Genomic DNA, 16,651 nt, shown 5'->3' with positions numbered 1-16,651 from the left:
TGGACTTTTAATAGAGACATTTTCAAATAAAGGCTTGGTTATGCCCTGTAGATAAAACTCCATCTATGTGTGTGTGGACAATGCAGAGGTCTGGGGGGCATTATGCTTTCTGGAGCAACCTACCAGGCCATAGTTAGTTAAATCGAAGTATGGAGTGTATTGCACAATCCTTTTTATGATTGGTCAGATCTGCTGGGATGTATAGAGAGGCAGGACCATGGTTCTACTGCCTGTGGAGACTGGCAGCCCTAACACTGTAGAGTCTTGTGAGAGCAAACCCTGCAGTGGTGTCTCGTCCCGTGCAATCAGGGTGTAAGAGGGAGGAAAGCTCCTCATGCTCTCACCGTACCTTGGACACTTGAGGAGGAAACAGATACCGTATAGCCCAGAGATTTCAGGAGGAAAAAAACCAGAGATGGAATGAAGTGATTATTATCTTTATTCATTAATTTTCATTTTATGACAACTTTTCTGCATACACACACCTCTTTTTAAAGAAAATGGCCCTTTCTGCTAACTGGATCAACAGGATGGCCCAGTTAAGACTCCTCTATTGTGCCAGGGAAGATAGAATTTCCTAGCACATCATCAGTTGCTAGTGCTGGATGTTCCCAAAATGCTGGCACTAAGAATGAAGTTCACCCCAATGAAGGTAACCCCACACAGGGTTGTCTTCAGAGGGGTGAATTCACTCTAAAGAGTTGAAACAGACTTCACTACTGCCCCGATCCTGTGAAGAATTACCAACATGTTTCACTTTACACACTATGAACAATTCCATTGACTTCAGTGGGATAACTCATACTGCGTAAAGTGAAGCAAGTGGGCAAGTGTTTGCAGAATCTGGGTCTATATGACTGAATCTAAACCTAAGCTTGCTCAAAACAAATAAACTTCAATAGAACTTTGACCTCAGGTAATTTTTAACACCTTTTATTATGTACTGCATGGAGCTACACACATGGATTTTATTTATTTAGCCAAACTTAACCTTTATGCTTTAAAAATAAATATAGTCAAACGCTTTTTCTAAAATTTGATAAAAAAAAAAACACTCAGTCCCTTTCTGGATGGAGACCATGTTTCCCTGATTTTATATTAATAAATTTGTATACCCTTGTAAATAGGGATTTTAAGTCAATCCGGGGTTATGTGGAGTAGAAATTATGGCAAAAAAAATGGCCACTTTAATCAATTTATCTCTAGCATAAGGAATGGTGGCACAGTTACATTAGTAACCTGTAGAGTCAGTTTTTACACAATTTCATGAAACATCAAATTATTACAGAAATTCTAATACATTATTCTCATCAGGCACAGAATTATTACAATACTGTACATAGCCAGCATGTTGTTTATAGTTATATCTGATATACATTGTTGAAAAAAAAAGACTTACTCTCTGAGCTGTGCTACAAATGGCTGAATAACTGTCTCTTGTCCCCTGCAGATGGGTTTGTGTGTTTTGCCTAAATTTTGCTTGAAGATGTTCTGCACATTGATTGATCAAATAGTCACCTTTATTTTTAAGGCTGTTCAAATGGTCTTCAAATCCTGCAATCTCTTCCATCATTGCCTAAAAAAAGTTAAAGAACCCATAAAGAAATACTTTGATAGTCAAACCGCTTCTGAGTGATGACTTCTTAAAGTAATTCATTATATGCTTGAATATTTTTCTTAATTGTATTCGTCATTAGATTTAATCAGAAAACGGTTATGTTCCAGCTATTGGACCGTACAATCTGTCTTAAAGCCGTTTGTCACCCAAGAGATCCTAGGCTGTCACTTAATCAACAGAATCCAGCAAATTCACATACATAGGTATCCTCTAGACTTATTACAAACATCTTAAATGAACCAACATGATGTGAAGTATCAGAGGGGTAGCAGTGTTAGTCTGGATCTGTAAAAAGCAACAGTCTTAAAGGTGCCACAGGACTCTCTAACAGATGTATTGGAGCATGAGCTTTTGTGGGTGAATGCCCACTTCGTCAGATGCATGTCATGATGTGCTTTGTCCTAAATTGAGGAACTTTCATTTTTTCTTGTCAACAGTCCCTCTCTGTTGCTGCTTATCACCCCTTTTTCCAAGTCAAATCTAATATTAAGGTCAGATTTTGATGTTGACAGTAATTGATCCAAAAGTGGTCCCATTAAGAACAATGGATGAAATCCTGGCCCCATTGATGTAAATAAGAATTATGCCATTGACTTCAAGGGAACAAAGATTTCACACAATGAAACGACTTAAGGAGTAACATACTAACCAAAAAGTAAGTTAGGACATCACTATCTGGCCCATAGTTTGAAGGCATTTTGAGGTAAGGATTTTGACTAATCTTTAACGTCAGTGTGTACTAACCACAGCTGTGGGTTGCTAGCAATAATTATGCCTTCCATGAGAGTATTTGAGGGTATTTTACAACCTAATAACAAAAGAGAATTATAATACAAACTCTTCTAAAAACTAGGAGTTTTTTGTCCTCCCAAGAGTCAGGAATCAGTAGTGTCCCAGGGGTAGGAGGGCCCTACTCTGCCTCTTGTGGTCTATTTCTTCTCAGCATGCAAGAGAAACTCTAATACAAAATTCAGACACATATACATAACCTTCACATGTTGTCACTGCTGCTCACTGAAGGTGACATGAATCAGAAACACACTGATCTGGATGTAGACAGTGAGTGCATCAAGTGATTCTTGTTAACCCAGTCAATGTTACAGATATTCAAGTAAGTACAGAAAAGGATGATAAAAAAGTTACAGCTTCAGAACTGAGATGGGGAATTGCTGGAGTAATACTTTTTATTTTTACTGAGTAAATTACTTGTGTTCAAGCACAAAGACCTACCTTGTGGTTGGCTAGTTGCTGAGTTATTATTTCTACACTGCTACTTTCCATAAGGTCAGGAGTGACCAGCCTGCTGGACATCTGTAACAACCACTTTTCCACTTCTTGTAAGTCACTGTTATAATCTTCATGCTCTTTTACTTTCACCTCCAAGCTTTCAGCATGTGCCTGTGGGACCATATAAACCAAAATACAATTTTAGAGACACTTTCAAGAGAAAGGATGTCAAAAGTTGCTTTGAAACCTGAAAAGTTACTAAGAGACTGATCCTGCAAAATATTTATTTCATAGGAGTAGTGCTTATATGGCTAGACCACAATGAACACATCAGAAGAACTTCTTGCATCAGTATGGGTTGGGCCCAATTTTAAAAAAAAATGTACAAAAATATTAATGATAAAGAAAATTGAGTTTTTCTTTTTAAAGGGTGACAACTTGAAATGTAGTTAATCCTTGTCACTTTCAGTAATCGCACACGTTATTTTGTCTACTATAATTACAAGTAACAGACAAGAATGTTACTTTTAAATTGATGGTGTCCTTTTAAAATATATTTTACTGTGGATTTTTTCTATTAAAATTTATGTATACACGCTAGAGTTGAAATCATCCAGGTTGCCAAACAACAAATCTAACACAATAAAAATTATAACTCACACAACAAAAACAAAACAAAAAGACATCCACAAATTTGGTTCTCTCTTCGTCCGCCATGGGAAGGAGGAATAGCAATTAAAAGGGACACTACACAGTTTTACTGTAGCTTAGTACTGTTGGAGGCATCACCTGTTAAGAGCTTTAGGAATAATATATCAGCATTACATTTTCAAAATATTATATACTCATTAACTAATTAATTAAAATTACTTAAGTAAATTTTCCTTTGTGATCTCAGCCATGCCTAGCTTGTGAGTTCTGGCAGGAACACTGAAGAAGGTGATGCGATTCAAGGACATTTTTACTTTTGAAGTGTCATTTACTCAGGAAATTATTTTTATGCAATGAGATGATTAGACACAGGTCTGTGCCTTGTGCTTGTCTGAGAATTCCTTTGCTAAGTGGAGGCACTTCTAAGGTCATATGCTCGTTCCTGATAGAGTTGGCCCATTCTTCAAGTTCAGAGTGGTCACTGATATCTTTTAACAACTCTCCTTTAAGCTGTAAGTTTCAAGAGGAGACTTCTCCCCTAGTACCTCAATACTCATTTGAGCTTTCCTTGTAATATTTACGTAGGTAATCATAGGCACCGACTTCTACTGGTGCCAGTGGATGCTTGACCCCCTCTGCCCCTGACCCCGCCCCTCCCACCCCCATTCCAACCCCTTCCCCAAATTCCCCACCCCAACTCCGCCCCCTGCCTGCCCCTATTCCGACTCCTTCCCCAAATCCCCGCCTTGGCCCCGCGTCTTCCCCAGCAGGCCACGTTCCTGCTCCTCCCCCTTCCCTCCCGGAGCTTGCTACAGCTGTTTGGCAAGTGCTGGGAGGTAGGCGGAGGAGCAGAGATGCAGCGCACTCGGTGGAGAAGGCGGTGAGATGGGGCAGGGAGGGGAGCTTGGCTGCTGGTGGATGCAGAGCACCCACTAACTTTTCCCCATCGGTACTCCAGCCCCAGAGCACCCACGGAGTCGGCGCTATGTAGGTAATAATTCACCTCACTGCAGAGAGCACACATGAGACTCAATGAACCTTGTAAGCCCCACATAAAGGGGGCTTCTGCTAGCCCTCTGCCTTGGGATGAAATGTCACCCACAGGAAAAAAACCTCAACCCTTTAAACTGGAAAAAAAATTTCTCATATTGTACGTTAGTGACATGAAAGGATCCCACAGCCCCCTTGCTGATTCCTTTTACCTTTGCCGCATTGCAGAGTTCCTGGTAATTGGCCTGAAGTTTCTGAATTTTGTCCCCTAAAGTAACGTCATGCACAAGTTCAAGAAGGGCTTCTCCTTTTTCAGTCACTGATTTTATCGAAGGCTCATGGGACAGCACCGTCTGTTGTATTGACTACAAGTGCAAGCATTATAGTGAAAAAATATACTGTAAATAGAATATGGTAAGATCACGTCCCTTAAATTCCAGGCTCAGAGGGTCCCCTCTAATCATGGATCTCCCCCTTCTCATACAGTAGAGGACGCAGCCACCTCTGTGGCACCATCCTTCCTCAACCAGCCCCCAGGGCTGTATTATTTTTTTCTTGGAGCCCCCTCAGGAATTCTGCGGGCAGCTACAATAAGCTACTGAGCATGTGTGTGGAAGGGGGCAAGTGCTAGAGGCCAGAGCTGGTGCAGAGGCAGAGTGCCTCTGAGCACATGGCTATAATCTGCAGGTTTGGGGATCGACCTCACTGCCTTTTCCAGGAGATAAACTCCATCCCCCTTAATGGGATGATACAAGGGGAATCTCTACAAAGGGACACGATCTGGTCAACTGTCCCCTTATCCCTGCCTTTTTAGAAATAACAAATGACACAATCACAGTGTGTGCACGTGCTGTCAGATATTGGCTTCCTCATACGCATAGTGATGCCTGAGACTTGCAAGCAACATCTGCAGCCCTGTGGGGTGTGTTACAAAGACACTAATAAGGTGGGTGATTGGTATTGTTGTTGCAATTTTTATTTTTGGAGAGTTATTATTTTGGTACAATGGTAAATGTTAAAAAAACTATTTTTGTCTGCAATGTTATTGTAACCATGTTGTATATTAGAGACATAAGGTGAGATAATATCTTTTATTGGACCAACTTGGTGAGAAACTTTTGAGCTTACATAATGCTCTTCCTCAGGTCTGGGAAACATACTCAGACCCTGCCAGAACAACAGATGCAAAACCTGTAGACATCTCTCCGCTACGACAATGATCAAAAACCACCGACAACACACCATTCAAGATCCATGGGTCATACCTATCACAGCATGTGGTGCACATCATGCAGTGCCTGACATACCCCAGTAACTATGTGGGTGAAATCACATTCATTACACTCTTGAATAAACTCACACAGGAAAATGATAATAGACAAAAACACCCTTATCACCTGTGGGCAAACATTTTTCACAAAACTATCACTCTTTATCTGACCTCTTAGTCCTTCTTCTCAAAGAAAAACTGTACAACACTTTCAAAAGATGAGCCTGGGAGCTTAACTTTGTAACTTTGCTAGACATTAAAAATCATGGACTGAACATGATTTATGGCCCATTATAACAGTCTATAACCTACACCAACTGCCTTTTTTTCGCTCTCCCTTCCTTCCCTTCTTATGACTGAAGGGGTATTAACAAGCCACTTCTCCTGGAATGGTCTCTCGAAATATGTGTAACTACTGTGATAAACAATCTGTTCCACTACTTTATGGACTGATCAATAGTAGAAAATTAAATAGTAAAACCAATCTCGGTCAAGGATGTGAAAAATCCACACCCTAATGCGGCACTGTTAAACCTACCTAAGTCCTCATTTAGACAGTGCTAGGTAGATGGAAAAATGTTTCCATTAACCTAGCTCTTGCCTCTCAGGGAGGTGGATTATCTATACCGATAGGAGAATCCCTCTGTTCCACTGTAGCATTTTAAGTGTAGACATACCCTGAGTATGTTTCCCAGACCTGAAGAAGGGCTCTGGGTAAGCTCAAAACCTTGTGTCTCTCACCAACAGACACTGGTCCAATAAAAGATATTTCCTCACCCATCCTGTCTCTCTAAAACTATTATAAAAATATTAAGAATTAAAATGTTTTTTAAAATTAATTAAAAGCAATGGAGCCTACAATCTCCCATGTCAGCTGAACTGGAACTTTCAGGTTCAGGTTTAGTTTATTAAAAAAAAAAAAAACCCCACATCTCAGAAGAGTTCTGAATTGTGCATCTTTTATCTCAGACCAAAACAGGCTGGAATTTTTCAGACCATTTAATAAATCAACAGGTATTTTAAATTAGCCAAATGTGTGGCGTGGCCAAATTCTGCTTTCAGCTATATCAGCATAAATCCAGAGTAACCCCACTGACTTTAGTATATTGAAGAACAAAATTTGGCTCAATTCATTGTGTCATTACACCTATAAAGCTAGTAGACTGATGAGAAGGAGTTCTCATTCCTTCAATATTCAGAGTTAAAATCAGAGGCAATACAAATAACAGTATGCAGTACATTATCTATATTAGCATGTATTGCTAGCTGAAAACATATGCACTTTAGGAATACAAAGGAAAGATGCAACAGAAAGTGTGTAGTTTAGATGCTGAGTAGGGGAAGCTAAATTAGGAAAATGTGTAACTTACACATGTTATATGTGTAATTTACACACGGAGGTGGCACTGTGTAGTCAGAAAAGCACTAATTAGAGGTCTCTTGATTTCCTTTTCACCCTCCTATTAGTTGCTTTCACTGCTACATCCTTGCCCTTCCATTCCCCACAATGTTTAAAACTATAACAACTTCTATGAGTTACCACCATAAAATTTACACCATCATTTATGTCACCTCTGAATCTGGGCCTCAGTTTTCAGGTTAATTCTCATTATCTTTGTGGTAAATTGTACTATAAATACACCTCTACCCCGATATAACGCGAAGTCGGATAGAATGCGGTAAAGCAGCGCTCCGGGGGGGGCGGGGCTGTGCACTCCGGTGGATCAAAGCAAGTTCAATATAATGCGGTTTCACCTATAACGCGGTAAGATTTTTTGGCTCCCGAGGACAGCGTTATATTGGTAGAGGTGTAGTACTATAACCTATTTTCCATTATATAGAAAACTTAAATATAGCAAAAAAAACAAAAGCATAAGGAGGCAATGTCAGCAGAGACAGAAAAGTTCCAGAAGACTGCAGGTCAAATTCTATTGTCACTTAAACTAGTGTAGACCCAGAAGAACTGTTGCTATCAGTGGAGTTACTCCATACTTATTCTATTCTATGTAAATGAGAACAAAAATCGGCCCCGGGTGGGTAACCTTCAAACATGGAAGACTTATTATGGCACGGACACTATACATTTATGATTTGAGCATCCAGATGAGGGATCGCATGGAATCTATTAAGGCTCCCACAGCTGAAAACTGGACCTCAAGGACTTCTAGCTCAAAACTTCATTCATATGATGGAGTCACAGCATCAATTCTTACCTTGTATTTGGATAACTGGGCCTTCTTCTCATAGAATTCAGTTTTGGGCTCCACTTGTGTGCGCAATATGGCTTGGTACTCTGTAAGCCACTGAGTCTGTGCCTTGTACTTGTCTGAGAATTCCTTTGACAACTGTAGACACTTCTCTAAGGTCATATGCTCCTTCCTGATAGAGCTGGCCAGCTCTTCAAGCTGCTCCATGTAATCACTGATCTCTTTCCTTAACTGGTCAGCTTTATTTCCTTCCATGTATTTAATAGCCCGATCACCTTTCTCACGGGCAGATTTCAGCAAATTGTGGCCTACATCCATGTCACTCAAAAGAAGCTGTAAAGAAAAATATGGAGATTAACAGAGAAAGTAGATGGAGTCTTTATCCCTTTGACATCAAAATTAAAACAAAGGAAAACAAAGAGATGTTAGTAGCAATGTCTTTTTCAAACTACTGAGGCCAAGGAGATTGAGCAGGGAAGTGTGGAGAAGCTTGCACTTGTGCTGTTCATGCTGTAATTCAACACAATATTGTCAAGTGAGGATCTGGACTTCTCTCTCCAAGACTATCAGCTCATCACTTTTCATAAATCAAGAAATTCACTTTAAAATAGATAACTAAACAATTCAAATTCACTGTACTGTTTTATTGCAATACAATGAATGTGGACAGTAGATGTAGTGTGACTACTATATGTTTTATCACTTAGGTCAATATTTCAAAGGCTTGCTTAAGTGGAACAGATACAAGAAAATATAATTCTTCATTCTCCACTGCTTATTAAGTAGGGCTAGCTGGAAAAACAAAACAGTGTGCATCTCAGAAAGGAATTAAAGCTTTCATTAATTTAAAGAGACAATGTTTTAAAACCACAAAATAGAAATCAGCCAGTGGTGGTGAAATTTCAGGAGTTGAACTAGGAAATTTTATTTACGGAGTTTGTCAAATACAAAGTGCACAAGATAATGTGGAATAGTTGAAAACTGTTCTTTGTCACAGTAGGTTTAAATATTGCAAGGAGACAGAGGAATCCATTCACAACTCTGAGGTAAAGTGTGAGTTTTACTACTGGGTTAGTTCAGTGGGAGGAAAGGAAGAGATTTGCTCCCCGCAATCCATTTCTACAATAAAATGTATATCACATGATCGTTTGGGTGTCTTTTATTTTAAAGGTTTCAGAGTAGCAGCCGTGTTAGTCTGTATCCTCAAAAAGAACAGGAGTACTTGTGGCACCATAGAGACTAACAAATAAGTTACAAGTAATCCTGTTCTTTTTATTTTAAACTAAATCAAAATATAAACACCCTCTATTAGAAGAATGGGATTATACCATTTGGCATCATCCATGAATTTCACTATGAAGAGTTACCAAACTATTCATCCAATGTCATCGAACTCCACACACTAGGAGAACATCAAATTTTACACCCAATGCTCTCTATGCTGCTAACTACTCTGGACTGTTGGAATCAGAATTCTGAGTAATTGCGAGTATACCATTAAATGTGGACTAGTGTATGTGACTTAACTCATGAAGAAAAATGACTAACAAATCCCAAGTTCAGGTGTACTGTACATACCTCCAGTTTCTGCATTTTCTTCTCCATGGCTGTTTTATCCACTACATCAGTCTTGGTTATCACATTTTTAAAGTTCTGACTAGTGGCTCCATACCAATCTGTGTAAGTGCAGAAAGCTAATTCTGACTCCTCCATACTTCGAATCTCTTCTTCCAGGAACTTTATTTGTTCCTTCAAACAAATGTTGGAAACAGAAAGTGAAATGCGTATCATTGTGCATTTCTTGACAAAAGAATGTTTAATAAAAGCAACAAAATACTATTTTATGAAAGAATAATCAATTTACTAAGTTCATTGACTTGTAATTAATTCCTGTCATAGCCACCAGATAATTGTTCTCATGGGGGTTTTCTGTATTCTCTTCTCAATGTGTGTGTATAGCAATCACCAATGTTAAAATGGAGTAATATTTTAGCACTAAAGCAGGAAGGTACAGGTGATAAAATTCTATTTTATATTTTTAAGTGAATTTAGGCCTGATTTACACTAGGAAATTACGTAAGTGAAACATACACACCCTGAGCAATTACAGTTAAACCGACCTAACCCCCAGTGTAGACAGTTCTAGGTTGATGGGGGTAATTCTCCCACTGACATAGCTATCGCCTCTTGGGGTGCTGGGGTACCTATCCCTACAAGAGAAGCTCTCCTGTCGTAGGGTGACCAGATGTCCCGATTTTATAGGGACAGTCCCGATATTTCAGGCTTTTTCTTATATAGGTTCCTATTACCCCCTACCCCGTCCCGATTTTTCACACTTACTGTCTGGTCACCCTATCCTGTCGGCATAGGTAAATTCACTGAAGCGCTGAAGTGGTGCAGCTGTGCCGCTGCTACAGCGTTTTAAGTGTAGATGTACCCTTAGTGACTGTGAGAGGTGTCAGATTGAAAGTACCATAATCTGAAGTGATCTGCAGAATGGACCTTGCCAGTTCAAGTTTTCCCACAACGCCTCACCAATGTGCCTCCTCCATGACAACATGAAGGCACTTCTCTAAAATTCATTCAGTGTCCATGCACACTGAACCCTCAACTTGTCTGCTGGGACAGCCAAGAGAGGCATCAGTCGGTATCCCCTGTGATGATTTTTTGTGATGTAGATTTCTTATGGACAGTTTGTGTAAGTTAACAGAATATGACACCAACACATTTCACACAGATTGCTAAACACCCATGACATGGTGACAATTTATGATTACTGCAGAAGTTGGCTGAAAGGTCTGTTTCCTATTAACAATGCCCTGATCCATCTAGCCCACTGAAATCTAGAGAGGGGAGGGTTCTTGTATGTGCACATTATATGATTCAGGATTCTACATCAATGAATAATTTGTGCTAACCGTGCCCAATAAATAATACCTACCTGTGTCTCCCCCTTTGCTGACATTGCATAATATTATAATGAATTAATTTCCATTACTTACCAGTACATGAAGGATAAGAGCTTGGTACCGAGAGGTGAGCTGGGTAGCTTGATTTCCCATTCTACTGGTAGTATGACTTTCCTCCAGGATTTGCTGAGCTAATACCCCAACTTCCTCAACATCATCTTTGTAGATTGTTATTTCTTCATGCCACTTCTGAGACAAAGAAGACAGACATTATCAAGTGTATGTGATTACAACTATGTGTCTTAACACTGGAAATGTAGTCTGGTCAGCAAGGCAGAGACACTCAGCACAGCCATGAGAGAGTGCACTGGATTCAATTCTGGTTCCCTCATCAAGAAAAGGATTGAATAGATTCCAGGTCCAGGACCAAACTCTTTTCTCAGTTGTGCCTGTGCACTCCACAGGCCAATTGAATTTCAGATCCCACACTGAGATTACAGCTCTGGCAAAATCATCTCTTCACCTGTAAGCGGAGCAAGTTTGATTTGGACTCCCTAAAAGGCAATGGCAATGTCATATTTACCGTCATTTTTCATCGTAGAACTACACTGTAATATATAAACCATGTGTGATACACCTCTACCTCGATATAACACTGTCCTTGGGAACCAAAAAAAAAAAAAAAAAAAATCTTACTGTGTTATAGGTGAAACCGCGTTATATCAAACTTGCTTTGCTCTGCCGGAGTGCGCAGCCCTGCCCCCCCGGAGCACTGCTTTACCGCGTTATATCAGAAATCAAGTTATATCGGGTCGCGTTATATCGGGGTAGAGGTGTATATACAGGGTTTCTCAAACAGATGGACAGTGATTACCTTCATTTGCTGTAGTTGCATCTCCTTTGTTGCTCTGTCAGACTGCCGGCCAGTCCTGATATTAACTTTCTCCTCCAGGGTCTTAAGCCAGTCATCTACCTTCTGAAACTTTTTCTCCATTAACCTCAGTCTGTTTAGAGTAGTGTTTAGCTGGGTCCTGGCCTCAGAAAGCCTGTGCTGGTAAACTTGCCAATCCTGTCGCATGGACTCCAGTGCTCTGTCTTCTATCTGGGGTATGCCCCAAGGTATCACGTCCTCCCTGCCATGGAGCGCTGCATTTAGTAATGCCTGTCCCTCTGCACAATTGACCTGTAGTTCCTGCAAGTTTACAATTACAGGGATAACTTGTTTACATGTTTTACACTAACAGTGGTAATCATGTTTTGCAGAGTAGATAAAACCCTAGCTCCTTTGAAGTAAGTGGCAAAACTCCCTTTGACTTCAGTGGAGCCACAACATCATCCAGTGTATTTAAAGTTGAGTACCCTATACCACCTCAGTGGTAGTCTGGTCGTGAACACCTTAACACAGCCTGGCAGAGTGATTTTTTTTTCTAACATGATCACTAGTGTTGCTCAATGAATTAAGGGATATATTTATGGCCAAAATGTGCTGTATGTTCCTCCCTTAGCTGCTGAGCTTATCAGCACTTCCAAAACATATGTCATCTTTGCTGGCATGGGCACTTGGGATCCCTGAGCCAATTCAGCACATCCTTGAACTCAAGGCTTTCAGGCTGGCAGCCAGCACACTACTTGCTTGCAAATGTGGTAACTTTTAAAAAAAAATCTGTTTCATTAGATTCCTGGACCTGTTTTCCATTGCTCTTAGCTGGATGCTTATTTTTGCCCTCTGTAGCTAAAAGCCACAAAGGGAACCACATTTTAAATAGTTGATTAAAAAAAAAGGTATACAAAATCAGGAAACAGCTGGTTTGGAGGAGATTTATGGCCCAGATTTTTTAGTAATAAATATCCCTGTAAATATTTCACATACAATTACAAACAAATTCTCAGCATCCTTTATAGTTAAGCATTACAACGTGCTGGTTTTTACTCTGTTAGACTGTTGCCCGGTCCTGATATTAACTTTCTCCTCCAGGGTATGAAGCCAGTCTGGTTTTATTTTGAGACTGTGCAACTCAGGCTTGTCATAAATCCATTTGATACCAAAATGGACTAATCAAATTACAGAGTATGATGGTCCCAGTTCTGATGAAGATATTTGAAACAGAAGAGACACTTGGGTGTTTGCTGTTCATTCCAGAACAGAATGAAAATGGCTTTAATAAAAAAGCCAAGAAGGGACCATCTGTTCAAACACTGCACAAGAGAAGAGCACAGCAGCCTGAAACTTATACTTCTTTTCACATTTATTGCTATGGAACAAAGATCCCATCCTTAATTTTAAGAAACTTTCCTTCCATGTAAATATTTTTAAAAGTATAGTTTTGTAGAGAGATATATACGCATATCCACACCGACTTTAATCCTTTAAAAAAATCATGTGTAAGATAGTAGGTATTTCACATTTGCAGCCCTTCATCACAAATTGTCCCACCAACTTCATAAATATGTTATATTTGATTAATACTGTATAGCCCTTTTGTGTTATTGTTATGTCAAGAACAGGACTACAAAAAAAACCTCTCTCACTCAGTTGCTAAGTCATGAAAGACTTAGACTCAATGAACAAAATACTCTCTAATATGATACAACTTTTCTCTTAATCAGCTGAAATAAATCCATACTATCACGTTTCCTCTTCAGATCTCTTCAGTTCTGGCTTTTAGAACCTGACTATACTTTACTGTAATACTGTTGACTATATTGTAGACTGAGAGTTGTACAAAGTTTTCTTTTTAAAGACTTAAATTCAGGCCAGATTTACTGCAGTCTGCAAAACTGCAAAAGTTTTGTGTGACTGTGGTCTTATGGGCTGATATATGGGGTCAACTGGAAGTCACAAAACTCAATCCCTAAAAGTCAACAGGATTTTAAACAGGAGTTTAAAGGCACCAGGACTGAGTGCACTAGTTGGGCAGCAAAGACCTCATACAAGAGTCCTTGTGCAAAATATAAATCAATTAACAAGCCCAAAGCACACTATATCTAGAGCTCTACAAAACTTACCGGTTTCAGTTTGCAGTGGTTTGTGTGATCCACTTTGCCAGTTTTGGTTCATGAAGACATTGATTCTTTGAGTTCTGAGTTCAAACTACCCCTGAAACTCTAAAAATGACTCAGCTGAAAATACTAGGTTTTACCTGATATTTTTGCTCTACTTCCACTGCATATTTAAATAAAATAGTAGTACCAATAACAACAATAATATAGTCAGAGCCATAAAAAGGAACTGTAAGAAACTGAAGAAAGCCTTTGATGAATCACAATATGTTGGGGAAGAGTCAACATGGCTATTTTAAAGGAAAATCATGCCTCACCACTCTATAACAACATTATTTGAGGATGTCAATAAGCACGTGGACAAGGGGGATCCCCAGTGTACTTGAACCTTCAGAAAGCCTTTTACAAGGTCCCACACCAAAGGCTCTTCACCAAGCTAAGCAGTCATGGGATAAGAGGGAAGGTCCTCTCATCAATCAGTAACTGCTTAAAACATAAGAAACAAAGGGTAGGACTAAATGGTCAGTTTTCACAATGGAAAGAAGTAAGTAGTAGGGTCTCTCAAGGATCTAGGACTTGTGCTGGTCAACTTATTCATAAATAATATGGAAAAGGGGGTGACAGTGAGGTAACTCAATTTGCAGACCATACAAATTTACTAAAGATAGTTAAGTCCACAACTGATTACAAAGAGTTACAAAGGGATCACACAAAACTGGGTGACCGGGCAACAAAATGGCAGATGAAAGTCAATATTGAAAAGTGCAAATGTATATTGGAAAAAATAATCCGTACAATACGTACAAAATGATGGGGTCTAAACTAGATGTTACCACTCAAGAAAGAGATCTTGGAGTCATCATAAATAGTTCTCTGTAAACATCTGCTTAATGTGCAACAGTAGTCAAAAAAGCTAACAATGTTAGGAACTATTAGGAAAGGGATAGATGATAAAACAGAAAACATTGTAATGAGGCTATATAAATCCATGGTGTGCCCACATCTTGAATACTGCATGCAGTACTGGTTTCCCCATCTCAAAAAAGATATATTAGAATTAGAAAAGGGGCAGAATAGGACAATGAAAATGATGAGGGGTATTGAACACCTTCCATATGAGGAGAAATTAAAGAGACTGATAGTGTTCAGCTTAGAAAAAGAAACAGCTAAGGGAGATGGATATCATAAAGGTCTATAAAATCATGAATGGTGTGGAGAAACAGAAGAGTAAAGTGTTATTTACACCTTCCCGTAACACAAGAACTAAGGGTCACCCAATGAAATTGATAGGCATCAGGTTTACAAACAAACAAAAGGAAGTACTTGTTCACACAACACAGTCAACCTGTGGAACTCATTGCCATGGGATTCTGTGAAAGCCAAAAGTCTAACAGGGTTAAAAAAAAAATTAAATAAGTTCATTGTAGGATAGCCATTTGTGAACCTATTAGCCAAGATGGTCAAGGATGTGACCCCATGCTCTGGGCATCTCGAAACCTCCAACTGCCAGAAGCTGGGATTGGACAACAGAGGATGGATCACACGATAATTGCTCTGTTCTGTTCATTCACTCTCAAACACCTGGTATTGGCCACTGTCAGAAAACAGGATACTGGGTGAGATGGACCATTGGTCTGACCCAGTATGGCTGTTCTTATGTTCTTAAGATGAACTAGTAGGCTGGAGGTGAATTGCTTGTCCCTTTGAAGTGAATGGGATTTTTGCCATTGATTTCATTGCAGTCAGGATTTCACTCTCATTTTGCACCAAATGGGTGACATATAGACTTCTCATTTGTATCCAGAAATCAAGTTGTTGGACAAAGTAAATGTCATTATTTGTGCCTGCAAATGGGAGGACCTGATGAAGTCCACTTGTAAAATCAAGGTCTGTAAGTCTTTTGCATGTCTAGAACGTGTTTTAAAAAACAACAGCAAAATAACTGCATTACTGTGCATTAATTCCCCCCCCCCCAAGATAAACAAGGAAGACAACCTCTCTGTCATGCCATTATTGTTATTGTATTTTACAAGTGGGATTCATTTAGATTGGGTGCCATGCCACACATACTATACCTGTAGGTCCCGGAGTGTTGACTCATGTGTCTGAGCATCACCTTCAAGATATGATAAACATTCAAGTTTTTCCTGTTCTTTTTCCAGCCATATTTCAAAGGCCTTCAGTTTTCTTTGGTACTCATGATGTAAGTGAAGCAGTTTCTCAGATTTGCTTACAGCCTCCTGTTTGTTAAAAATACTTCATTAGAGCCACAGCCAGTTAAGAGATTACAGAATCATAGAAACATAGAACTGGAAGGGACCTCGAGCGGTCATCTAGTACAGTCCCCTGCACTCAAGTCAGGACTAAGTATTGTAAGTTATAAATCCTAGAAATGGAATACAAAGTTTGGATCTAGAGCTGCTTTCCCGAAGTTCAGGGGGTCTAGATTCAGGGGGATGGTTTGTGTAATTACAGAAAGAGGGGGACATCTATGAAGATAGAGATGTAGATTCAGATAGGAACTTTGGCTCAATTCGAGGCTATTTGGATCTGCTCTTTTGGTTTGAGACCATTTATAGTTAAAGCATTGATTAACAGTAACAATGGGCCTGATTTTTTTATTTCATTAACTTTGGTTTTTAAATTAGCACAACTCCAGTGACTTAATTGGAACTATTCCTGATTGCCATAAGTGTGAGCTCAGAATCTGGACCATTTTCTTTTCAGGAATTCAGACCCTTGTCAACTACATACAATAATAGTTCCACCTCTTATTTAG

The 16,651-nt window shown here is 39.4% G+C and overlaps 1 protein-coding gene across 1 annotated transcript in view; it reads right to left on the bottom strand.

Annotated features, from left to right (window-relative positions):
- LOC128834254 (nesprin-1-like) overlaps window positions 1-16,651 on the bottom strand; it is a 124,999-nt gene that overhangs the window by 45,206 nt on the left and 63,142 nt on the right. Inside the window, exons 33-40 of the mRNA XM_054022869.1 lie at window positions 15,948-16,112; window positions 11,747-12,064; window positions 10,966-11,121; window positions 9,542-9,712; window positions 7,970-8,296; window positions 4,699-4,851; window positions 2,849-3,016; window positions 1,400-1,576 (exon numbers count right to left, since the gene is read on the bottom strand). Of these exons, the coding sequence (XP_053878844.1) occupies window positions 1,400-1,576; window positions 2,849-3,016; window positions 4,699-4,851; window positions 7,970-8,296; window positions 9,542-9,712; window positions 10,966-11,121; window positions 11,747-12,064; window positions 15,948-16,112 (1,635 nt within the window). The remainder of the gene's footprint in view (window positions 1-1,399; window positions 1,577-2,848; window positions 3,017-4,698; window positions 4,852-7,969; window positions 8,297-9,541; window positions 9,713-10,965; window positions 11,122-11,746; window positions 12,065-15,947; window positions 16,113-16,651) is intronic.

The sequence above is a fragment of the Malaclemys terrapin genome, chromosome 3 (assembly GCF_027887155.1).
Source record: "Malaclemys terrapin pileata isolate rMalTer1 chromosome 3, rMalTer1.hap1, whole genome shotgun sequence".
In the NCBI taxonomy this organism is placed as follows: Eukaryota; Metazoa; Chordata; order Testudines; family Emydidae; genus Malaclemys; species Malaclemys terrapin.
The sequence above is the reverse complement of the archived record's forward strand: the minus strand, read 5'-3'. Positions and strand labels throughout refer to the sequence as shown.